At 40.8% G+C, this 25,044-nt stretch overlaps 1 protein-coding gene across 26 annotated transcripts in view; it reads left to right on the forward strand.

Annotated features, from left to right (window-relative positions):
• The window catches only part of EPB41L3 (erythrocyte membrane protein band 4.1 like 3), a 143,933-nt gene extending 120,463 nt beyond the window's left edge, over window positions 1-23,470 (forward strand). For 5 of the 26 annotated variants that reach the window (XM_069004497.1, XM_069004486.1, XM_069004490.1 and 2 more), the window contains exons 13-25: window positions 2,012-2,578; window positions 8,742-8,807; window positions 9,283-9,474; window positions 12,739-12,813; window positions 13,228-13,329; window positions 14,071-14,799; window positions 15,319-15,441; window positions 15,965-16,357; window positions 17,397-17,528; window positions 17,967-18,065; window positions 19,161-19,241; window positions 19,506-19,622; window positions 20,858-23,470. In XM_069004497.1, the coding sequence (XP_068860598.1) occupies window positions 2,012-2,578; window positions 8,742-8,807; window positions 9,283-9,474; window positions 12,739-12,813; window positions 13,228-13,329; window positions 14,071-14,799; window positions 15,319-15,441; window positions 15,965-16,357; window positions 17,397-17,528; window positions 17,967-18,065; window positions 19,161-19,241; window positions 19,506-19,616 (2,670 nt within the window). In that variant the 3' untranslated portion in view covers window positions 19,617-19,622; window positions 20,858-23,470. Of the gene's footprint in view, window positions 1-2,011; window positions 2,579-6,610; window positions 6,665-8,538; window positions 8,575-8,741; window positions 8,808-9,282; window positions 9,475-12,738; window positions 12,814-13,227; window positions 13,330-14,070; window positions 14,800-15,318; window positions 15,442-15,964; window positions 16,358-17,396; window positions 17,529-17,966; window positions 18,066-19,160; window positions 19,242-19,505; window positions 19,623-20,857 lie in introns of all 26 variants that reach the window. The other 21 variants (XM_069004498.1, XM_069004501.1, XM_069004502.1 and 18 more) reach the window with 18 other exon arrangements.
• The last annotated feature ends 1,574 nt before the right edge of the window (window positions 23,471-25,044 follow it).

The raw sequence follows: 25,044 nt of genomic DNA on the forward strand, positions 1-25,044 counted from the left end.
TCAAGAAATGTAAGACAAGCTTGAAATCAAATCCCTTTTTAAGGGCATATAAATGTTTTAGGTATGTTTTCAGCTTTTCCATTAAGACATTTTGCCTTTTTTTATCCATGTGCATTTAAGTACCAGAAGTTATTCTAAATATTAACACTGTAAATATGTCAGTAAGTGAATAGTCTGTATTAGAAAAGAACACATTTACTTTGGATTTTTTCTCTTTACAATATAAAGAGAAGTTGTGTGTGTTTAGCTGACATAAAAACCTGTGAGTCCATCAGCATTAAATTTTGACTTGAGCTTGCTGCATTAAACCCATAAAGACGTTTGTAAGCAGTTTGAGCTAGGCTTGGTTTTGATTGCTCAGTTTGGGAATACAGATTCCTTGAACTGATAGATTGTTAGAGAAGAGAGAAAGGGAAATATTAAGAGGAAGGAAAGGAGTTCTTCCATGTAATTACTTGGCTTACGCCCCATTCCTACCATTAATATACCTGGTAAAGTTCGGGCTTAGTAGCAACGTGTGTCTGAAACTTGGATCTGCTTTTTGCCTCCAGTTCAACACCAGCTTGAACTGGAGGCAAATGCTGTTTTGGCTTTAAAATCATTTTGCTTTTGGGAGCCTGGAGTGAAAGTGAAATGGCTCTTATAGTTCCTTGGGGAGATGCACTATGGGTAGAGCAGCTCAGGCACTTAGGGTTTGGTCATGGATCCAGTGGGCCACTTCAGCTAACTGCGCCTAGTGGACTTTGGCCAAAACATCTCTGATGCATCAGCAATGTGGCAGATATGCATTTTGGTGATGACAGTGGTTTTTGTCCTTCTAAAGAGCAGTGGTGGCTGCTTGCAGGGAGCATGTGAAATATGAATGACTCTGCTGAATCACCTCCCTCCTCCTACCAATTTTTTGTCCTCAAATGACGTGAAAGGCCAGTTGAATACTGTACAAGTGGCATATCAAAGCAAATCCTGCTTGTTGGTAGCCAGTATTCCTGGCATTGTGGTAAAACTTGTAGCAAAAGCATTGGGGGCATTTTTTCCTCTTCACTATGGGTAAAGGGTCACATTTTCATTATGAGGAGATGTTGCTTTGTGGGGCATGACCTCTCTCTGGCCAGCCCCCTTCAGATCCCCAGTGAGAGATAATGGGGCCTGCTGAGCCACAAGACTCAGCTCCCTTCCCTTTCTTGTACGGCCGAAGAGGTGGGAGCGTGGAGGGGCTGGCAGGGTGCATGGGTGGGAGGGCTGAGCCCCCAGCACTGCCTGCTCGGGCTCACAGCAGGCAGAGGTGAGGGCAAGGCTGTGGGGATGCCCAGCAGAGGCCAGTGGTGGGAGCCATGCTGAGGAACTGGCTGCTGGGGTAGCTCTCAAGCTGATTTTTTCCATCAGTAGCAGCTGATGAATGGATTTATGGTCCCCTCACCAAACCAGAATGTATTTTAGTTTGGTTTAGGACCTAGATTTTGTTTTAATACTGCAATGGAGGAATTTAAAGTCCTTAGAGTTGTAATTATTGCTGCTTAGATTGTCCAAGGCATAGATGTGAAGCATCTGGTCCCCACTGGGTCTACTCCTGACTACAAGAATGCAGTCACAAGTAGTGCTGGTATTAGAAATATGTTCCCTTCTTTCTTTGTTGCTCTCCATGTACTTCATGTTTGAAAACTCTTTATGCTCGGAAGCCAGTCTTGCAGTAAGTGGAAATTGGCAGAACCTGAAACTCCCCATGTGGCCATGGAGGCTTTTATGTGAATCTGTGCTGCAGAGGACTAGACAAATGCTGAATCAAGAAGTTGCCTTTTGTAAGGTGGAAGTGTGATTCACTGATACCTATGGTGTGCAGCATGGGAACATGCACTGTTTAATTCAGTGGAAAGCTGTGGTGTTAAAATACTGTTTATAATTTGATATATATAATATATATTATTTATCATCACGGAAGAAAATTAACTAATTACAGTTTTCTTTTTGTCCTTTTGCTTTTGCGCCTTGTTTGCTGCTCTTTCTCTGTCACCAGCCATCTTTGCTTGGCACTGACTCCCACCACTCCTCACCATCCTCTCAGCCTGGCCCCCATGTATCTTCAGCAAAGCTTCGCAGGAGATGCAAGGAGAGCACTCGGACAAAGTCCTTAGGCTGTGAGGCCCCCAAAGAGAGCGCTGCAAAGCACAGCGAGTCGGAGCCAGACTCTGACAGAAAGGGGCGAGTTTGCTCCGCCGAGCAAGACATGGCTTTTGGCTACAAGCAAAAAGCTGGAAAGGGCGGAACACTGTTTTCCTTCTCCTTGCAACTTCCAGAGTCATTTCCTTCCCTCCTGGATGACGATGGCTACCTGTCGCTCCCTAACCTCTCCGAAACCAACCTCCTGCCTGCCAGTGTGCAGCACTACCTCCCCATCCGCTCCCCCTCCCTCGTGCCTTGCTTCCTCTTCATTTTTTTCTTTCTGCTCTCTGCCTCTTTCTCAGTGCCATATGCCCTCACTCTCTCCTTTCCTCTGGCTATGTGCCTCTGCTACCTGGAGCCCAAGGCGGCCTCCTTGAGTGCCTCACTTGCCAATGACCTGAGTGACAGTTCAGAGGAAGAGGTGTGTACCTCGGCATCGAACACACTCTTTTTCGTGTTCAGTGCTTCAGTCCTAACCAGTGTTAGATTGCTGCAATAGTGGTCCTACTTTCAGAGCCTCATTTCTGTCTGTGCTGATTTGTTAGAAGGTTTTTTTTTTTTGGTTTGGGGGTTGTTGTTTTTTGGTTGTTTTTTTTTTTCTCTTCTTTTTTATTTTTTCCTCATGCCGGGAGTATAGCTTGGAGCCCAGGGTTAGGCACAACACTGTGTGGAAGTGGCTTGACTTGAACTGTGTCAGCTGGTGCAAAGTGACTTGCACTGAATAATAAGACCTCTTTGTTTTCTCTATCAGTTTATACTAGGGTCAGAATAGTTATCTAAACAGTGGATAGTAAGTATAATTTTCTGCATAATTACTGAAGCATGGGAATACATGCATATGTATCTACATTTATTTATATAACTAGCTACCCAACAATAATGAGCAGCCTCACCAACTTCATTATGCTCAAAGTCCAGATGTACTCAGCTTTTTGCAAAAGGCTATCAGCTGTAGCTGAACCCCAAAAAAGGCTTTCTGGTCCAGCGAAACCTGGATCTCAATTTTCAGCCTTGATCCCATCTCTGCTGCAGATTAAATTGTTTTTCCACGGTTAAATCCAGTGTATCAGTGAGGGGTCAGGTTGGGACAGCTGTTCTGCAGCTGTTGCGGGAGCATGCCATGTGGGCTGTCTTGACATTTGCAGTGTTAGATTAGCACAGCCAAAACTGATGCCTCAAGCCACCAGGGTCATCACGAGCAGATGAACCAGCTGCAGTAGGAGTCTGCAATGGTTCTGGGTATTGTGGATGTGATGGTATATCCAGAAGTAGGAGAGGAATCTGCTTAAGTAACAGAGTAACTGGCATCTCAGTTACTTATGGAGCTGGAGCCTGATTATTCTTTGTTGAAAGAATAAAATTAGGAGTTCAGGTTTTCCTTGATTTTCTATTTTTCTCTTCAACTTCAAATACAAAAGTACAGTTTTGCTTTGTATGTGAAGAAAAAAAACCAATCAGATAATTGTAGACCAGCTGGCCATGTAAAAAGCCACCTTGGCCACTTGTCGATACCATTGCAGTAGTTCTCTTCAATAAACCAGCCTGAACATCTAAACATTTGTGTCATCTGCTGCTGTTGGTTTTGTAAGACTTGGTGCAGGATTTCATTTCCTTTTTGTGGAAAGCCAAAAGCCACATCAATTTGTCTTGTAAAAACATTGTCTTTAGATGCTTTTGGCTCTATGATGCCTAACAACTAAAAAATAATGTGCAGTTTCTGATAAAAGGCATCCAAAATGTTGCTGTCTCATTTCTTGTCCTCGTTTTGAGACTGCATTTAGGTCTCAATTTGCATTAGCTCTACACTTGGATTAATCTAATAGCAATAACAGCATTAATATAGTGCCAGCTCCAGAGGCAATAATGAGGCAGTGTTTATGTAATACATTAGTCTGTTCCTCTTTTAGAAATGAGCACTTCTTTTTGTTAGTGAAGTTAGGAAGTATTGAGCATAAAAACATCTAAAATAGGCATTTTAGTATCGGTTTTTTATGAGGGTGATTACTCTGGCAGTGCCTCCTGGCAGACAACAGACTTGTGCCTAATCCATGGGGTATTTCTTGTTCAGAATATTGCATGAAAGTGAATATGTTTTAAACTCGGGCATGTCTGCATTACATTGGCAAAACAAATCACAGCAATTACGATCGCAAGGCAGGGGAGGTGCAGCCGCAGCACATCAGAAGAAGCTGCCTTCTGTCCTGCTCCAGCCCTCACCCACCTGCCAGCCCCACCTCAGCTGCACCACAGCCTGTCTTGGAGCTGAGCCTGGCCTTTCTTACTCTTCACTCCACAGGAGACCTGCCTTGCTCAGCCTTAATTCACCATTCCCTGCTCTGTGATAACTCCAGATCTTTATTTCAAGTAACTCAGTAATGCTGATTTTGACTCCATGGCTGTTGATTGGCTTATTAGCAGATATGTATGTTGCAATAAAGCAAGTTTTAGGCTTTATTTAGGATTTCATTCCACTTACGGCAAAAGAAATAGGAACCCTTTTTTCCCCTCCCCAATTCACAAAAGACTGCACACAGAGATGGAGAAGACTACGGCCAGGAACCTGAACCAATGTCATACATTGCTGAGCTTGTTCTCCCTTGAGCTATGCATCTGGAGTCAGTCCGTGCAGTCAGAGTCTCACCCCTTAGAATGCATTGGCTTCTGTGTTTGTACCTTAGGAGCTAATTTTCTATTGACTTCAAGTTCTTAAATGAACCCTATGTGCCAGACTTGTGTTACAGTGCCTTGACACAATTTTTAAATTAATTTAAAATGCCTAGATTCATTAATTTCTCTTTGTTGCTTTTTTTTGTAAATAGGAGTGACATTTTTTTTCTTTTGCCATACCTTTACAATTGCCTATAGTGTTATAAAAATATGGGATCCTTTGCTAATAAAGAAACAATTTTCTAGCACTTTAGTGAAAGCCATTGGACCAGCCTAGTAGACTGCTTTGACATTACACTTTCATTTAAAAATCAATGCAGTCTGTCCCATGAGTGGTCATTGCTTGAAAAATTCCATGTAACTCACATTCTTGCACTTAGCAAGTAGTGCAAAATGCTTGTTTATTCTTCTGCCTGTCATACAAACAGTACAAACCCTTCAAAGGAAGGGATGAATAGAAAACAAAGCAAGGAAAAAAAAATCAAAACATTCTAGTTGTCAGAAAGTGACAGAAGATTGGAGGAAATTCAAAGCTAGGACTGATACTCCATCTACCAGTAAATTGTTTTTTTGTTCATGTTCGTACTGATGTGATTGGAGGATGAAATGTGTTGTCCTGGCTTTAAATTGCCTGCCTGGGTTACTTTAGATTATCTAAGGACCACAGAAAACCAGTAATGAAAACCAGAGCTTTCACTGCTATGGAAACAACTTGGATGTGCCAGTCTGAGGCAGTAGGGTGCACTTTACTTACTAGTTTTCCATATGCTTGCCTGACATCAGAGTAGTCTGTTGATCTCTCATCTCAGCCTGTACTCCACTCCACTCTCTATTAATCTTGACACTTGCGTTGTCCACTAAAATGTTCTTCATGGTGTCAAGCAAAGCAGGGATAGATCAGTCTGTGCAATGCTGTGCTTTGTTTCATTTTTATCACCCATACCTAGTAAGTGTTCTGGGGGGTGGAGCAGTTACTTTTGTTTTTCTCCTGCTTTCATCCATATTCTTAAATGGAATGAGAAGTATTTTTTTCTTCTTTTAATGGCAGTTTTCTTTCTTTTTACTATAATTATCAATTATCAGCTGCTCTTTATTGGAACTGAGTGGGATCTGAACCTTACCATTACTCCACAGACAGACAGTAGATGGGCTGGGGGTACAGTTATTTGAACTCCTTGGTAATGCAGACAGCCTCATGGTGTATAAATGTGGAGACAAGAACAACTTCTGTAAAAATGAGGGGCTGAAAGTCAGATGACTGTTAAAGTAGCTTTTTTTGTTGTTATTGGGTTTTTTTAATTATCTTTTTCCCCTCCAGATAAAAAATTTCACCACCACTTGATATTGGCTAGAACAAAAATTTGTTTAATAATTTTCTGTAAAAAATCATTATGGGAGGAGAAGTTTGTTTAGAAAACATTAGCCACTTTTTTTCTCCCCTTTTTTTTTTTTTTAAAGCTACCTGGCTTTCTTAAAGAAAAAAAAAATCTGATCTTCAAATAACACTTTTCCAGTAATGTTTTGTTTGGCTTATAAATTTGTTCCAGTAAAGCCATATACTGTGTACAGTACGCCTCGAGTCTTCCTCTGAGTCTGTTCTGTTTACTAATATAGCATTTTTATTTTGCTTCTTTGACATGTGCGTTGTTTGAAAAGCAATGCTAATGCAGTTCACAGGGATGTTGACTTTAACAGTTCCCCGTGTGAGCCGCGTGTACTGATGAGCTGGGTTTATTCTTTATTCCTGCCTTCCTCTCGGGACCCGGGTACTTGTCTAACCCAATAGACTGACAGTGAGCAGACGGATACTGCGGCTGATGGTGAGACCACTGCCACCGAGGTTTGTACAGTCGCCGGCACCCAGCTATGGCAGGGGAGAGCGTTCTGCCTCGTCTCTTCCCGAGCCTGGGCCTCGGGGCTAAACCGCATGTCTGCTACGGCAGCTCAGGATCCCTCCCTGCGCGCGTGTGCATGTGCGTGCCTGCAAGGGGGAGAGCTTTGCTAGGAGAGTTGAGTTTCCAGTGCTCCCCAGGGGTTCCTCTTGTTTCTGAGTTTGGTTTGGAAGCTGCAAGGCCTCTGCGGTGTGCGGTTAGTGGGGCAGTGGCGGTGTCACCCACGCCAGTGCTGCCCACCAGCAGGGTCGTGCTGGCCACATGGTGCCCTGGGGGTTTTTTGCTTGCTTGTTTGCTCTTATACTCTGCAGCCTGAGTGGGAGAGTGGGGAAAAGACAATAAAAAGCAGTTTTTGAATTTACTGAATATCAGTATTCTCACATTTTAAATGTGTAAGGTTTTTCTTTAATGTAATTTCACACGGCATCTTCACATGTTGCCATCAGTAGTCCAGGTATTCTTTTAAGAGGAAAAATGTAAAATGTTTATATTTTCCTTGACTGAGAAGCCTCATATCCACAACCTAGTACATAGACTGTGCAGGCAAATTCAACCCTATGTGGCTTCACTGAAGTGCATATAATGCTTTCATAATTAATATGGTTGCAGCCGAAAACATGAGCTGAATTTCATCTGACATCTGCTAGAAGACAGAGTCTTACCACAAACACTACTTTAGGTTTTCAGAAGGATCTCATTAATGTTTGAGACTGTTAAAATTATCATCAAGGAAAAATTTTCTGTATGACATGTCAGGACAGTTCAGCCTTGGCTGTATATAGAATAAATTTGAACTGAGTTGTAATCAACAGATTTTCCCATGAGTCATTTGTCCAATTAGGACTATTTGAAAAATTAACAATAAAATAGTAGCATGGGCATTGAAAGAATTCAAATGGTGCAACAACATAAAGTCTGTTGAGATGAGTCAGGAGTACAAAATGCTTTGGAGTGCTTCTTCCACTCCATAGCCTCGGGCCTTCAGCCCTTCAGAAAGTAAAACATAATCATAAAATTGTGACATTTCAAATGTTCAGTTTATTACTCAAAAATGCGTGTTAATATCCCTAGCTGCCCTCTTTATTTAGAGGAGAAGATACAGCACATCTCAGTTTTCCTTACAGATACTGATTTTACAAATGTGTGGTGTATTTGCCACCTGAAAATCGCACCCTGGGAAACAGGGCTGCTGGGGCAGTCCTTATGGCATTGCTTTTGAAAATGTGCATTGAAGTGGACGGGATGTGTGTGCCATTCCAGCTGATAGGTCCTGAAAGGATAATACAGGCTATATATGAAATAAAATTGCAGAAATACAGAAAGGGACTAAGGTTAGGGAAATAGCATTTTAAGCAAATAAAATGTGCTTCCTTCTGTAGAAATTGTTGCAGGTTGTTCGCCCATAGTGAGTTTATGCAAAGCTTTGCTTGTGGCCCAGATTATGTCATATGTGTAAACTCTGGGATTACAGAATTCCGTAGAATTTTCTGTTGCTCTTTGGTCCTAGACTAGCCGTGACCTTGGTGAGAAGGTGCAACTGCTGCTCCATAAATAGAGATCTATGAATGTGGAGCATAGCAATATCTATAAAAGGAAGATGTTTAATACCCCTTTGTTAACAAAAAACAAATTTGAGAAGAGGAGGTTTGCTCTGCGTTAGGAAAACCGTGCAAAGCCAGTGTGTCTACTCCTTCTCCTTAAACCCTTAATGAAGAGAAAATGGGATTTCTACCTAGTGTGTGTACCTCTCACCAATGTTCATAAAGCCTTCATTCATTCAAGTGGGTAAGGTTTTGTTTTCCAATCTTTCTCATGCTGGCAGTCGGATCAAGAGGAGGACGGAGATCTAAAGGCACAGGTACAGAAACAAAAGGTCTAGATGTTGCTCAGGTGTCAATGTTGGAGGTGTTCGCCTCTTCCAGCATGTTACTGTCAGTTCTCTGTGAAGAAATGTGTAGAAACAGCATTTTGTATCCTTTCAATACTGTGTCCCTTACCTTTCCCTTTCTTTTTCACTTCTTTCAGAATAGTCTGATTAAGCGAATACAGGGTGAAAATGTGTATGTCAAACATAGTAATCTTATGTTAGAGGTTGGTATTGGTATATACCAGTGCATGTACGTACATGTGTGTTAGTTTTAGTGGTAAACTGTGGATCTGCACTATGATGCATGAACTGTGTACTCCCACCTGCTAATAGATTATTTTTTCTCTCAGATTATGATGACTCCTCTAACTCGTACTATAAATATCGATATATGCGTGTGCGTATATGTGTGTGCCTCCACGCGCATATGTATGTTTGTTTGGAGCCTCTTTATCAGGTGCAAATTAGAGCCATATGGATAAGCTCTTTAAGAGTGTACTTAGACTCACTTGTACGAGATATGCTATGCTGTTCTCTTTCAAAATGCCACATTTTCACAGAGTGTTGTGTTAGTGCTGTGCTCCCCGGCTCCCTGAGCTGTTACTTCCCTCTATACTAACCAAGTTGTGTGTTTTGGCTCTGAAGTTTGGTTGGCTTAGGATGTATCACAAACTGCTCTATTCTTTTAAAACTGTCCAGGATCTAGATAAAACCCAGGAAGATCTGATGAAACATCAGACCAATATAAGCGAGTTGAAACGCACCTTCTTGGAAACCTCCACAGAAACGACTGTGTCTAATGAGTGGGAGAAGAGGCTTTCCACATCTCCCGTTCGGCTTGCAGCAAGGCAGGAGGATGCTCCTATGATTGAACCACTAGTGCCTGAAGAGGTCAGCGTGAGCTGAAAGGCTTCATTATGTATTTGTCTCTTCATTTTTACTTATAGCAGCTCTCACTAGATTAGAGGCCGTAGTTAGAGGCCATTCCCTGCTTGCAGGCACTCCCTTTTCTCAGGACTCAGGCTCTAGCAGCAAAGATGGGAGGAAGAACAGATACCATTAATATATACATATACAAATATATATGTATTTAGCGAATGAAATTCACTGGAAGCCGTGTGGCAGAACTGGGTCTCTTTGAGGGTGCAAAATACAGGCGTTGTTACAGGTTCGGTGAGCTTGAGGAAGTCCAGCCATGCGTGAAAGAAACCATGAAAGTGATGGAGAGAAAATTTAAACAGTGGTGACTGGGTTGGGAGCAGCGGTGTAGTGAGACAGGTGGGGGCTGTGGTGCCAAGCTTGAAAAGAAAATACAGAATAAAGGGCAGAACTCAGTCTCTGAAGACAGGGAAGAAATAATGATGATAATTAAACCTTCTTGGCCAGTTCCATAAGGGAACTGATGGTTGCTTCAGTCTGCTGGATACCATCATTGAAGACCCAATGCCAGTTGCTAAGTGTCTGTGTTTTCATGCAGTGTGCATGTGTGAAAAAATCTTGCTCACTCTGCAGTCTTGAAGTGCTTGTAAGAAACTTGCTGATTTAAAAGCTGGTGTTTACTTGATTTGTAGATAGATAAAGACATATAGGGGTAGCAAGGCAACATTTGTATTGCAATAAAATACATAGTGCAGTGTCTTGGCTTAAGTCCAGTGGAGCAAAAAGAAATAAGCTTGTGTGGTCTGCCTGAAAGTTAATTTTTTTTATTCTATTATGAATGGTTTCTGTCTCACAGGAATTATCTTTATGGGTACCTCTTGCTTTTAGCATTAAAGACCAATAAATGGTCATGAGATTTGTTTATCTGCGCACAGCACTGATGTAATGTTGTAAGGAACTCAGTGAAATTGTCTGGAAAGTGTAAATTGAAAGAATGTTCTGCTTTCTCACCATAGAGACTGGTGTTGCAGACCCACAACTCTGGGGAAGGGAATCCCTGGAGGTGTGCAGGTAGCAAGTGTCAGCTTCTCCTCATAGGGAAAGGGATATTGCCAAGGAAAGGGCCCTGACCTCCTCCTCTCCCACATCATACCCAATGCTGATGCGGGCATCAGACGTGTGTTAGTGTGGCATTCAAGCTGGATTAAAATACCTAAAAAAGCAGACTCAGTGCTCAAAGCTTCCCTTTTGAGGGGAGCACAGAGGAGTTTTAGTGTTGCTCCTACTGCCTTGTTCAGGAATCATAACAGACCCTACGAACAGGTTAGTTTGGTTGTAGTTGAAAACAGAGGTTTATCCTTCTGAAAAGTAAAATTGTCAGTACAATGAACAGGATACATTTATCATAATAAAGATGTAAGGAACAGTTGGAAAGGGTGGCTAGCTGAGCCTGAATCAGAGGATTGCAGGGAAAGCAAATTTAGCACCACCCTGTTTGTTTAATATTTTTATTACTTTAGGAGTTTAATAAATTTGAAGCACACAAAGTAGTGTAGCAAAGTATTACACAGTTATGTAGGCTTCACCCTGAGGAAACACATCAGAATTTAACCATTCATTTGGAAAGGAAAAGGGCAAGAATTATTCTTATCTGTTATCTCTCCTCTTGCTACTAGAAGATGACTTGCTCCAAAGCGATGTCCAGTTACTTAAATGCATGTATGTCTTACAGGCATCTAAGTAATCTACATCTGTTTCACAGAACCTCATCCAAGCGAAGGTATTTCTGTGGAAAATTGAGAGCAGACTTGAGCTATCAGAGCCTAACTCTGAGGTGACTTTGACTGTAGATAACACCTGGCCATCCTTTTGATTGCAATAAGTGGGATAGTTTCAGTTCACATGTCCTGATGAGAGGGGAGTTTTTCAGGAAAAAATTGAAGCTATCCATAGGTCAAAATCAGCACCTTGATGTCTACTAAGAAATGCAGAGGCAGTCAGAATAGTGTAGTGCCTTCTGCTAGTCAGAGAAGTTCTACATTTCGCTTAGCATATCCACTTTAAAAACATGTTCAGTGCTGTTACCTGTAGCTCGTTCTTACAATAAAACAAGAACAGAAGAGAAAAGATGTCGTTTCAAAATGTGGTCTTCGAGCACGTGGCACCTGAGTGTGTTTGGTCAGTGTGACTTTAAGCCTGTCTAGTCACCACTTGGTTTCTTAGAACAAATGGGGAAATACGTTGGGTTTCCTTAGTGATGAAAAACATGCTTTTAAACATCTTCCATGATGGTGGCCAGATAGCTGCAGAACATGAAAGCCATCATATTGACAAACTCCTTGATAGTGTTTAATCTGACCTGGATTGGATCAAACCAACACTGTAGGAATAAAGGAGTTATGCATCTCATCACAGTCAGGGAGCTGAGCCATTTATCCTTTTCTCTTTCTAGTATCCTATCTTTCTTTAAACTTCTACCTTTCCTCTTGAGTACATCATGCCAGTCAGAGGACTTCCATTGGCATATCTATTGAGTACAGTAGCTATTGAAGTCACTAGAAAGGGTTTGGCAGGAAACCCATTTTGCTCTGCAGGGGCTTACTTTCTTTGGCCAAATGACAACAGTGGCCAGCCCAGAAGGTGGGCTCAAAAGGCCAGGGAAATTGAGTCTTACCAACATTAAAAATTTTCCCAGTTGTCCAAGTTAGAGAGATACTATTCTCACACCACTGGGAAAGCACTGACGGGATAAAAGTGAGGAGATTTTGGTGTCACACTACAGGACAATAGGAAAAGTGCTCCTAAGACTTCTAATACCAGCAGGGAAAAAGGGAGAGCTGAAATCTTAGCTGGGCATACCTTCTTCCTGCTTCAGCAGAGAGGGCTGCAGACTCAGGAGAGAGCCTTGTCCAGAGTGAAGGTGGAGGGGCGTGTTCTGGGCTATTGGTGGAAGCTGTGTAAGCTGGCATCAGTCCCAGTTAAATGAATAATATGAAACAAAACACAGTGCATCCACACCTGGGTGATACTCAGTGGGTTTTGTGCTACACTTGTGCATAGCATTCGTATACTCATGTCTGCTTTGCATTCACCATAGGGAGACACTGATTTCACTTCTTACTGGAAACCTCTATGCTGTGAAATGTTTCTCTTTAGTTCTGTTTCCTAATTTTCCATGCGATTAATAATTTGTAGAGAAATATGATGAGCTACTGTAAAGTATAGTAGACTTTATACCCTCCTTTTACTAAAAATCATTTATTCCCCTGACATTAGACCAAAGAAGAAACAGAAAAATCAGAAAAAATCATATTTTTGCAGAAGGGAGGTACTACATTCCTTGAAATGCAGGTAAAAACAAACAATACTTCATTGAAATGCAGTCAGAAAGTATGGCAATGATTTATTATTTTATTATCTTTTTTCCTTTCCAAGCCTCCCTTTTTACATTTTTTTTATTATTATTATTTCATAAGTTTCAGACAGAGATACTATCTGGGGACCAAATTCTGAGGAATGGGTCCTCTCCAGAGCTTATGGCTTCCTAATGGAGACTGATTTCTCGGCTAGTTAGAAATCTATTTGCACGGTGCTGTTTGGATGTTGTTTGCAGTTTGCATGCATTTCCAGCATAAACCTCACTGAGAATGGTTACGGTGAATGGGGCACTTCTGTCACAAGAATGAGTTTCCTTTATATTGTCAAGTGAATTTAGATTATGCTGAGTGATGGTGAACTTTATATTTTTATTGGTTTTTCTATTAGCCAAGTGTGATAGAGAAGAAGCTGCAGGAAGGAGAATCTGCTGGCACTTTGGTTGCTTCTCATCAAATCATTATCCAGAAAAGTATCCCATCATCCCTAGAGGTTATTTTTAATTCATTTGATTTTAAACTACATCATTTGCTTAGTTAAATACAGAAGTTATGGTCCTAAAGTCAAATAACTGGATGCTGATTGCATAGTCGAAGCAAAATCACATAGCACATTTTGCATGAGGGGGAAAAAAGATGCTACAATTAAGTTCCATTCAGAGTTTTTAGTAGTATGCTTAGTTTATACAGTTTGCTGTGTTGTGCTTCTCCATTTAAACAACCCCAGAAGGGGTTGATGTTATTCTAAGGAAAACAAAAAGCTACGTACAAATGCATAGTATTCTAAAATATCATTAACAACTTGTTTGTAACAACTGGGGTACAGTTGAATGGGCTTATTTGCCCTATTTTTGTAATTTGTTTTTGACTGTAGCTTTGTGAACCACTGCAGTATGTGATTTTTAATGGCAGGTTGATTCCAATCATCGTTTTAAATTATGTGCTGACACGCTATCTCGCTTCAAACAAATACGGAAATAGTATGGCAAAAGTAATATTTTTGGGTCCACATTAGATGGACCTCTGAAGAGAGAGAATATGCAAAGAAATCATATTTTGCCTAAGGTGATTCTGTTTATTTGCTTGATAACTGCTGTAAGAGGTGCAATGCCAAAAGTTATTATATGCTTTCAGAAGCAGCAGCATGATTTCTTAAAAGTCTTCAAACTTTAGTGCTCCTGAAGTACAGATAAACCTTAGATATTCTAATTTAGCTTTTATATCTCAAATATAGGGCACTGAGGATTGGGTTATTATAGACAAAATACCCTCTGAGGTAGTTGATGGTGAATCGGAAAAAAATCTGGCATACAAAGTAGTGACTGTGAGCAGTAAAACTGCATTTCCACCTGAGATATTAAAATCCAGTACCATTCTAATGCAGAGCTTTGAGGACTTGGAAAGTGAAATACAATCCAATGAGGAGAATAAGCAGAAAATGTTCACCCTAGGAAAGTCTTATGATACCGTATCTGGGAAAATTGTAACCATGACAAGTAAAGCTAAAGAGGGCGAGAAACCAGTACAGCCTTCAGTAGAAACTTTGCAAAAAATGGAAAGGGAAGTGCAAGAATCTGTGAAAATCGTTCCAATAGTGGCCAAGTATGAAATCCTCAAGCCTGTCACTGATGACAAAGCCAGGCGGGGATCCGACGTGCAGAGCCCGAGAAGAAAGCTGTCTGACTCTCTGACACCCATAAAGGAAGCAGAATCTCAGTTGCAAAGCCCTGAAGAGAAGAGTTTGAAAAAGACACTAAGGATGGACCAGGATTTGCAGTTACTCAGTACACTGGAAAGCTTACAGCTTGGCAAAGCAGAAAAGCATCTTGGCGGAGAAGCTGTAAAAGCAGGGGCGTTTGCCCGGACAGATAAGAGCCTGTCTGAGTGGAGATATTCCAGAGAACAGCCATTTACCATTGCTACTGCTCACTATGTTACTGAGTCGTCTGCATCAAAAGTGGTGGTAACAAGTGGCTTTGACTTCATGCCACAATTTAAAGATAAAAGCATGACTTTTTCTAGGCAATCCCCTCACACCACCCTACCTTTTGGTTCTCTTGCTGCCTGGCTTTATGTTGACAGCAGCCAACCCAGCTTGTTTTTTTTCTCTCATACTTTGAATCCGTCTCACAGTCTGAAGCAGACATTATATAAGGCTTTCAACCTTTCTGGTTTATGTACTGAAATTTAGTATTGCTGCTGTGGCTTGTTAATAAAAGGGAAAAAAATTAAAAAAAGGTTTGCTTGAACCAGCAAAAATGCCAATGCTAACAACTACGCTTTTTAACTATTGCTTACTACAGCCATTATGAATTCGCTCTGATTTATTTTCCCATTCTTTTCCTGTTTCCAACCTCTCTGTGCCCCTGCAACCTTCTCTCCTTTTCCTCCGTCTCTGCCTCTGATTTTGGCAATTAATATGTCTGTGCATATGGGTCTGCCTTTCTTCTGTGTATGACTCTACATTTCTTTGTCTGTTTAGACTAAACAGTCCACCAGTGAAAAAACCTTGGATGGTTCAGATATCTTCACTTTAATAGAGTCTGCCAGAAAACCGACTGAGTTCATAGGAGGGGTTACTTCTACTTCCCATAGCTGGGCTCAGGTGGCTGCTTGATTCCCTCCATCGATGTCATAACCACACAACAATTACTTTCGCTTTTCTATTATTTCGTGGTTTTTTGCACAATTTGGAACTGTATAACTAATGCATGTATTCATGTGCGTTTTCCTTTGTTACAATGGACCACAACAGAAACTTCCCCAAAAAGAAAAAAAAACAAAACAAAAACCAACAAGCGGGTTTTCTCTCATTTCATTTTATTTTGGTCATTTTGCGGGGTACTGTATTTTGCCTTTGTAAAACTCACACAAAATACCGAAGAAGAAATTTCTCTTCATTGAAATTTCTCTTCACTTTTAAAAATTTTGATTCTTGCTTTGTTTTCCATTTCTACTGTACTGCTAACATCCTGAGAACAAAAATCCATGCAATGTGGGAGAAATAACTTGGCAAAATACAATGCCCATTTTTTAAAATTTATGTTCACAGTACATTAAGCTGGGGAGCTACTGCAAGTAGTGTTGTCTGCTTCTGATGCTGAGAGTTTTTTCCTCTTTCCCTGCAGAGAATAGACACAACGACGTCTCAGGAGATAACTTCCAGTGACATGAAGCAAGCAGTTCAGCCGGATCAGGATACAGTGCAGAAGGTTGTACAGGAGACTGTAGTTGTCAAGGAGAGACATGGGATGGAGGTGCATGCAGGCGGGGATCCTGCTAAAGTGGCCGGACTTGCACTGGATGCCCAGGCTGAGGCAGCGTCGGCGGTGGCTGCCGGCATGAAAGGGAAGGAGGGCTCTGCTGGGACTGAGGGGGCGAAGGAGGAAAAAAGGGAGGAGGCTGGGAAAGCCCATACCAAACAGGAAGGAGTCGCTGCCTCTGCTTCGTGTGAGCAGGCGGAGGAGCACAGAACAACAGTCCAACTTTCAGAGTCTTTGGAAAGAAAACCTCATTTTGAGGTAACTTGTTGTTAAATTGGTCATGTCTGTGCTGAATTGTGAATGTAAGCAATAGTGGGCTAAGTTAATTCCTGTCATGAAAAGTAAAGTGTGCCCAACTTGTATGATTGCATTTTTACAGCAGGCAGTTTTTGTCTCCTCTTATTTCCTCCTTGTATGTCATCTGCAAGGCTTGCTGCTGGTTTCCATCATTAGCAAAATGCCATGCATTTTTACTTGAAACTGCTTTTCATGCTACAGAGAAATACCAAATTTCATGGCATTTTATGCAACAGATAACAGGATCAGCTGGCATTCTGTTTGGGAAAGTCCATCGAGGTTGGCAAAGTTCACATGTCCTCAAAGACAGGAGATTGTCTTTTCCATGCTTTGTGTGATTATAAATAAGTGTACTGTGTCTTAAACAGATCAGGTTCCTTATCTTAGCCCCATTAGAAAAATTTCAAGAGCTGTTTTGTGAGGGTTTTTTTCCCTCAGAAAGAGCTGAACAGACAACTAAGCCTGGGCAGAATTCATTCTCTTGGCATGTTAAGAAAATGTAGAATCACAGATTCTTAGAACATATGAGGCTGGAAGGGCCCTCTGGAGTTCATCTGCTCCAATCTGCTGATCAGGCAAGGACATCCAGAGTGAGTTGCTGCCCAGGACCATGTCCAGAGAGCTTCTTCTGAATATCTTCAAGGAAGGATACTCCAAAATCTCTCTGGGCAACCTATGCCAGTGTTCAGTCACTTTCACAGTGAAAAAGTGTTTCCTGATGCTCAGAGGAAACCTCCTGTTTTTCAAGTTGTGACCATTTTCCTTGTAGTGTTTAGAGCATTTTGGACTTTGTTTTCGTAAAATCCAGGGAAGTGCTAAATGTTGCCAGCATTACATACATGAATGTACCACTGTAATGAAGAGAATTTTCTCCTTTTTTTTTTTCTTAAATGCAGAGCACTTTTTAGTTGTTCTTTCTTTTCCTCAAGAAAAAAGAAATGTTCTGAGAAATCCATAAGCTTTGCTAAATGTTCCAATTCCTTCTCTTTTGTTCACGCAGTCGCCAGTTGTGAAGACTGAGACTATCAGTTTCAGCAGTATTCCCGCTGGTGGGGAAACCCTTGAAATTTCAACAAAGGAAGTGCCAGTAGTCCATACAGAAACAAAAACCATTACATATGAGTCTTCTCAGGTAAGAAATTCTGCAAAAGACATGGTCTAATTTAATGTGCCCTTAAGGAACCCATTTCTCCACCCATCTTTAAGTGTATGCTTTAGTGTAAGCTTTTCTAAGTTGTTCAAGTATTAAATATTAGCATGAGGAGGATGTATATAAGAATAACTTACCTGAGGATGCCTCTCATGTCCTGGTGTAGGGCCTTTTGAGTACATTGATGAAACTGCAGATTTAGAAGCACCGGCTTCTCATCTGTGCTTCCAGAGGCAAAGGAGAGCCTCGAGATGCACAGAGAAATACTGACTCATGGTCACCTAACAGCAGTTACCCCCTACCATAAGATACTCAATTCATAAAGAACTGTAGAAATAGGGATGTTTAACAGTCCAGTTCTTGCCTCCCTGTGCTCAGGAGCATTTTTTTCAGTGACTGGTTTTCTCTTCTCGTTTCTAGGTGGATGGCAGTGCTGACTCTGAACCAGGTGTATTGATGAGTGCACAAACGATCACATCGGAAACCACCAGCACTACAACTACTACACATATCACCAAAGTGAGTCCTCAGAAAACAGGGAGCTCTTTTTTTCACCAGGGTGTATGCTATCTTAACTTCAGTTCTATGATATATTTCAAAATGGGGACACATTCTGATACTCTCTTGACAAAATCTTGTAAATTTACCATAAATACGTGTCCTTATTCACCTGTTCTTGGCTATGCTGAGTTGATTAACGCATCATCCAGCGACTTGACAAGAGTGTCCTAAACCTTTAGGGTATGTCTAGGCAAGCACAAAACCTTGCTGTACAAAGACACTTGATTTAGCTGCAAATACTACCTGGAACAGGAAAGAGTATAACCACATTGGCATCATATGGTCAGTCTGGAAGGAATAATTTGTCTGAACATGAGGCTCCATTGACATGACTGTGCCTTTCAGCCCTGAGATATTAGCCCTGCACAGTGTTGAAAGCACATAGTAAATCTGTATCATGTCGCCATAACAGGACATTCAGTCAGCTCAGACACCTTGGCTGTGTTTCTGGGTGGTACCCTGAGGAACTTGCCCACAGACGGACCAAAATCTCATATCTGCACAGACAAATGGTGTCGTGTGTTCCAGGTTTCAAGGTAGCATTTAAATAACAGTTCCTCCCTAAGCAGAAGCTCTCTTAGTGCTGTGACAGCTCTCCTACCAATATTCACTGAGAACAGGATTTCATCTTTCTGCAGTGAAGTTCACCCATTAGTAGATGAGCTATACAAAGGCCACACCACCCTGTATGCCATTCTGAAGCAAGCAGTTGGACTTAACTGTGTCTGAATATGGGCTGTCTGTATTCCCATTCTGTTCTTCATGGGACAAATTCTCCATTTTTGGCGTACAAACATCTCTCTTGATCACGTGCAGATTAACTGGAATCATAAAATTACCTGTGTTGGAAGGACCTCTTGAGGTCATTAGTCCATTCAGAGCACTCAGGCGAACTCCAGACCTGCTCACTTGCCGTCCAGGGTTGTCCCCTCTGTGTGAGCTGTTTGAGCCATTTCAGTCCAGTCATGAGAGGGTTCCTGCACTGATCATTCTGGGGATGAGTAGCAGCACTCTAAAGTAAGTTACTGACATGCTTTTGTCCCTCCCGTCTAGACTGTGAAAGGAGGCATCTCAGAGACAAGAATTGAAAAACGAATAGTCATCACAGGAGATGCAGATATTGATCATGATCAGGTAAAATCTACAAACTGCTAAAAAGGCTACCCTGAAGACTGCCAAAGAGAACACTTCTAAACACTGCTTTGAGATATTATTCATACTGGCATGCCTTAAATTAAGCTGGAATAGTAGTTAAATCAGTGATGGTATATTTCATATTTTAATCATTTTCCTCATTTGTAAATTGTGTAATATGTCATGAATCTCTCCACCTTGCTACTGATCATGCATGTTCCACCTCCTTTTTGTTTTTGCCCTTCTGTGGTTTCCTTGGGATAGGCGCTGGCTCAGGCAATTAAAGAAGCCAAAGAGCAGCACCCTGACATGTCAGTGACCAAAGTAGTGGTACATAAAGAGACAGAAATCACACCAGAAGATGGGGAGGATTGACCACAGGTAAGAGGACCAGATGATTTTCATAGGCATTTACTGGGCTGGCATGTTGCAGATGTTGTTTTCCTACCATATTTCACCTTTAACTCTTCACTTTCTCTCACTGGCATTTTCAAGTTGCTGGTTATCAGTTCCGATATTTGAAAGTAAACTGCATTTGGCTCTAGACATCTGTCTTCAATAAACAGTGCCAACTGGAGAAAGATAAACTGCTCATTTGCTTTCCTTGGCTCTCTGAAAAGTCCTCATTGTCCATGCTTTGTTATAGTCTTATTTTCTACTTCTGAAGTCATAAAATAATCTGTTGTCTGCTTTTATGTCATTTAAGAACAAAAATAATTTGTTCTTAAAGGTGTGCATTTTGGCTTAAAAATGTCAAGGGAAAAACCTACAGCTGCTTTTTAAATGTCCTGTGCAGATATGTTACAAGTTCTGCTTTAATTCCCAACTCGTAAAGGTATGGTCCAACTTGCTTTTAAACGCAGTGAATTAGTTTGTCGGTATTTGGGTGTCTTGGCTTTCCTGTATTCGAAAGAACATTTTATGTTTTAAAGCAGCATTGTTTATCAGGACGAGATGATAATGCAGCTTTTCTTGCGTCAAGCTTTTTCTCAGTAAAGGCATGCTCTCCAATAGTGGCTGGCTTAACAGACATCTTAATATTCCTGTATTTATTCTGTGTGCAGAAACATGTCATGCATACTAACCTGCTATGCAAAAGCTCTTAATGCCAGCACCATTGCACAAATTGCTTTGAATGCTGTATGCAGAAGGGGAAGAAAAAGCTGCTTGTCAGATTTGTTGAATCGATAGCAGCATTTTATTCTTAAAACAATATGTATTCCCTAGCACTTGGTGTAAGTAACAGAGTATAATGCACAGCACCTTTTGAAGCTCTTTGGCTCTCCTGCTTTTGGATATACAGATCCTAAAGAGAACTGAATTTCAGTGTCAGTTATTTATTTGGAAGATGGAACCAGTCACTAAGGAGTGAGTAGCTGTGATTCCTGTGGTATTCTGCTAATTGTTTCAGAGACAGCTCAATGTGCCTTGCTTAAAAGTCTGTTGATGTCACTAATTTCTTCTGTTGGCGTCAGTGGACTTTGGATTTGGTCCAAGTTGCTTATACTGGGATGATGCCATTTTCAAATAGCTTTTTTTATATGAACAAAGTGAGAAAATCTCTTTTGCAAGAGAGTAGTTGCTTTGAATAATTAACTCAGTTCTCTTTTCTGCAGGAATAACCTAGAATGCATATGAATCCAGACATGCATACGAGTAGGAATACGAGAGCCTATACGGAGTCTCAGTTCCAACCTGACTGACTTGTATCTGTCTATGGAAAATTTCACTACAGAAGAATTGATCTTGACCGTTAATAAAGAAACTGGCAGAGATACCTTCCCATAGAAAGCAATCTGAATCAGCAGCAGTTAAACAATATTGCATGAAGCAACAATAAAATTACAGAAAAGCAGCATTTTTAATTTTCTTAAAATGTCTAAGTTTTCAGCTTTACCTGCACGTTCATAAACAATATAAACAGTGATCTCATGTAACACATAAACAGTTCATGCCTTTCACAGTTTCTGAAAGTATAAACAAATTAAAATTTGTTAGGTGGCCAGCCTTTTGTTTACGGATATTGTAAATGAAGATTACCCCCAAAATGCTAGAAGCTGTATAGGTACTGTGTATAATGTTTTACCACACATTAGATGTGCCAATAACACAGTTTATTCAGTAAACAACTTGAATCTTACATTTGTTTCATCTGGTTTTATTACTGCCCGATAAACGATGATGAATCTTTACTCTTATCAAAACATTTAAATGCTTACAAAGTGTGCTTTGTATACCTGACTGAATACCTTATGAGGTAGTAATGATTTTAGTATATTAACTTTAATGATTTTTGTCAGCATTGTTCAGAGTCAGCTTCCAGTCACTCTTCACAGATCCTAACCTTGTAAATTATATGTAGTTATTTTCGAGAAAAAGAAAAAAATCTGTATTTTACTTAGTTTGCAGCTTTAGAAAATTATTAATCTGAAATAACCGTGATGGTTTTCTATTGATTTCCCTTTTGTTCTCAGAGGAAAACAAAAAAAATCTGGTTTGAGAATCTGGTCAGCATTTACTATCTAGTTCTGAGTCAAGCCTTAACCTGTACAGAACGTCCACTGAAAACTCGTTAGCGTCCAGCTCTAATACCCACGGAAGGGATAGCGTCCATTACACTGTCAGCTGCATCACAGCACCTGGTGAATGTATGTTTCTGCATAGTGAAATAAAAGTGGTAAATGCATCCGAAATTGTATTGTTCTGTGTCTAAAAGCACCTAGTGGTTTTTAATATTCAAAACATCAAAATGTTATGTTTGTAAGACGCCACAGGTTTTACTCATGTGCACAGTAGATGTGTTTTGTCTTCAGCGGCTGACACTGCACTGTGCAGACAGTGGGAGTTAGCAGAGAATCCAAAGGGATGACGATGTTCACCTTTGGGCATATGATGTTTGCAAAGGAAAAGGACTGTTTGGTCCCTTCTGTTTTCTCTGGTTGTGTAACATTTCACTGAAGCTAAATGAAGAATTTTGTCGTTGCTTAGAAAGTAAAGGCCAGTAGCGCTTGATCCAGATCCACTCTCTTTTTTGTATTTTTGCTCTGAAACATGGATAAAATTCTCTTTAAAACAGTATTAATTATTGGTTCCTTTTTTTTTTTTTTTTTTTTTTTTTCTCTCCTTTGCCACGTCTCACTGACACTCCCCTGGTAGTTTGAGAAAAATTTGTAACAATTAGTTCACCCTTCAATCTGTATTTCCTTGCAGGATTGAAAGACAATGGGTACAAGCAGACTTTTCAGGACATAAAGGGCCAAATTTGCCCTTCATTGTTTACACGGGGCTCCCTCCCACTGAAGTGAATGGATTTGCCTTCAGTGGCGAGCAGGATTTGACCCGGTGACTTGTTGATAAATGTTTATTTTCATAATTTAGAAAGAAAAATAGTATATATAGAGAGAATAACCTGTAGATAATAATTAAAAGTAATATCCCAAGGCTTTTAAAGCTTTGCCCTTAGTCTCCAAAACGTCCTCTTTCCACCAGCCATTCTTCATGCCTTTAAATCCAGAGTGCTAACAATGTAACCCCTCCCTGCATCGCTGTCATTGTTACCTCTCGCCTAATGACCGACACAAAGCTGATGGTCTGTTGTGATCTTTGATGGCCCTCTCCTCCACCTGCTAGACCAAGACCGTCTCTGTTCTCATCCCCCTGAGTGACAGTGGGCTCAGCTCTCTGGTGCTGCTGGTGCCCAGCGGCAGCCAGGAGTGGAGGAGGTCCTCACCCTGTCTTGGCCGATGGCACACCAGGTCCTCGCTACTGCATCAGGAGTTTAAAAATAGACTCTGAAGCCATATTGATCCTCCCTCAGGTGCCCCTCATGTTGTCAGCTAAGAAACAGCATTGTATTACCTCAGAGAGACATGAGGCGATCGCACAGCCTTCTCTCCAGAGTTAGCATTATATTTTAGCATGGCTTGAGGAGATTGTACTCTGGTGATCCTGCACAGTATGTACGCTGTCTAAAGATATTGTATTGTAAGAAGTTAGTCTCCTTGGAAAGGACACTCACCACTAAGATACAGCCTAAGCGCATATAACCTATGAGGAGATGAGAGTGGACAGGCAAGGACATCTCAGTGCCGCTGTTGGTAGTAGACCCTTGTTCGGGGAACGGTTCCTGGAAGTGATAGCTTTGGTTTTTGTTAGAAACTGTTTCTTGGGTTGTCTGCCTAATGCTGTGCCACATGAAATAAAGAGCACCTGCCTGTTTCTACCAACCATCTTTTGTCTCTGTCTCTTCTCATTTATTGTTGGTCTTTGTCTGGATTCTTGACATAAACCAGCCTAGAAAACAAACCATTAGATAGTGTATTACTTGTGGGCAGCATTGCCAACACAGACACCAGCATGGGAGAAAGCCTTACTTGCTACAGCTGCAATCCCAGCTTCAATCCTGAGAAAACTGCCTGCTTTGCACCACTGTGGGAAGGGCTTTGCACACCGGGCAAGAATGGGCATAGCAAGTGATCACACCAGTCGTGACCATTACACATACAGAAAGAGTGAATACATCATGCTGACATTTTTTAAGACTGTTTGGAAGCCCTTAACATTTATCCCCCTTAAGTTTTTTAAGGCTGTCTCATCACAAATGGCAAGTAATGCTGTTTCTGTGCTCAAGCAATTATAAAAAAAATAATGAGCTGCTAAATCCATATACTAGATCAAAGCAAGGGTTTAAGAGCTTAGCCTTATTTCTTCCCAGAGCAGATTTAGGCAGCTGGTAAGATGATGTGCTTCATCTGTACAACAAATTGTATCTGCTAAGATGATAGTTCCTCATAAATAGTTCTTTATGGTATATAAATTGGACATTGAGTCCAGGCTTCAGTTTGGCAATCACACTGGCAAGTCTTGCTGCAGGTTTCTTGCCTTACACGAAAATAATTCTGTCAGTTAAGATCAGAAAGCCCATTTACAAGCTTCACCTTTACATCTTCCCTCTTCACAGGTAATAAGGATGAGATAAAGAAGTGCACTCCCCTATTTTATATTGGAACAATAATGGTTGAGATTCTGCAGAACTAGGAATCAAATCATTATTTTTAATAATGTTTCCTAGTTATTAAAAGTTTGTGACATGCCTGAGGCAATGCTGAGATCTCCTGCAGTCCTACATAGATCCCAAGTGGTGGTTTGAGGTACTACGGATGGACTATGGGTGGACAAGTGGATGGCTATGAGAAACACTAACTCCATTGTTTGTTATTTTTAAAGAAATAAAATTAAGCACTTTTTTTTAAATCTATAGATTCCAAAGGCTGTGTCAGTCCTACACTGCAAATAGTGGGTTGCTGTGTCTTTTGTCACTAATGTTATGTGACATCAGCAAAGAGTCTGTCCATGGCTGCTCCAGTCCCTCAGAGCAACACAAAATACCAGCCTTCCTAATAAAAACTCGGTCATACTTAAAAAGAATTATTACTTATGCATCTTTTATTTCCATCTCGAGGATTTACATATAAATAAACAGTGGGGCATATTGTTGTTAGTTTTTATAAAAAAATATTTTCCACGAGTTCCTCTATTCACTAACTGTAACCAGATTATTCCATTACCTTGGACTACTGTTAGCCCCTGTTCAGACTGTACATTACTCTGGTTTATGCCATTTGTTTCTACCTCCACCCTTTTTTCTGACTCCTGTTCCACATCAGTCCTGCTCCTCAGCTAGAACTAATGCTTCCTGTAAAGACTCCTGGAGCAGAATTTCAAAAATCCTTGTTTAAAGGGAAACATATATGAATCCTTGTTTAAAGGGAAACAAATATGCTCAAATTACACGAAAAAGTCA

The sequence above is a fragment of the Aphelocoma coerulescens genome, chromosome 2 (assembly GCF_041296385.1).
Source record: "Aphelocoma coerulescens isolate FSJ_1873_10779 chromosome 2, UR_Acoe_1.0, whole genome shotgun sequence".
Taxonomy (NCBI): Eukaryota; Metazoa; Chordata; class Aves; order Passeriformes; family Corvidae; genus Aphelocoma; species Aphelocoma coerulescens.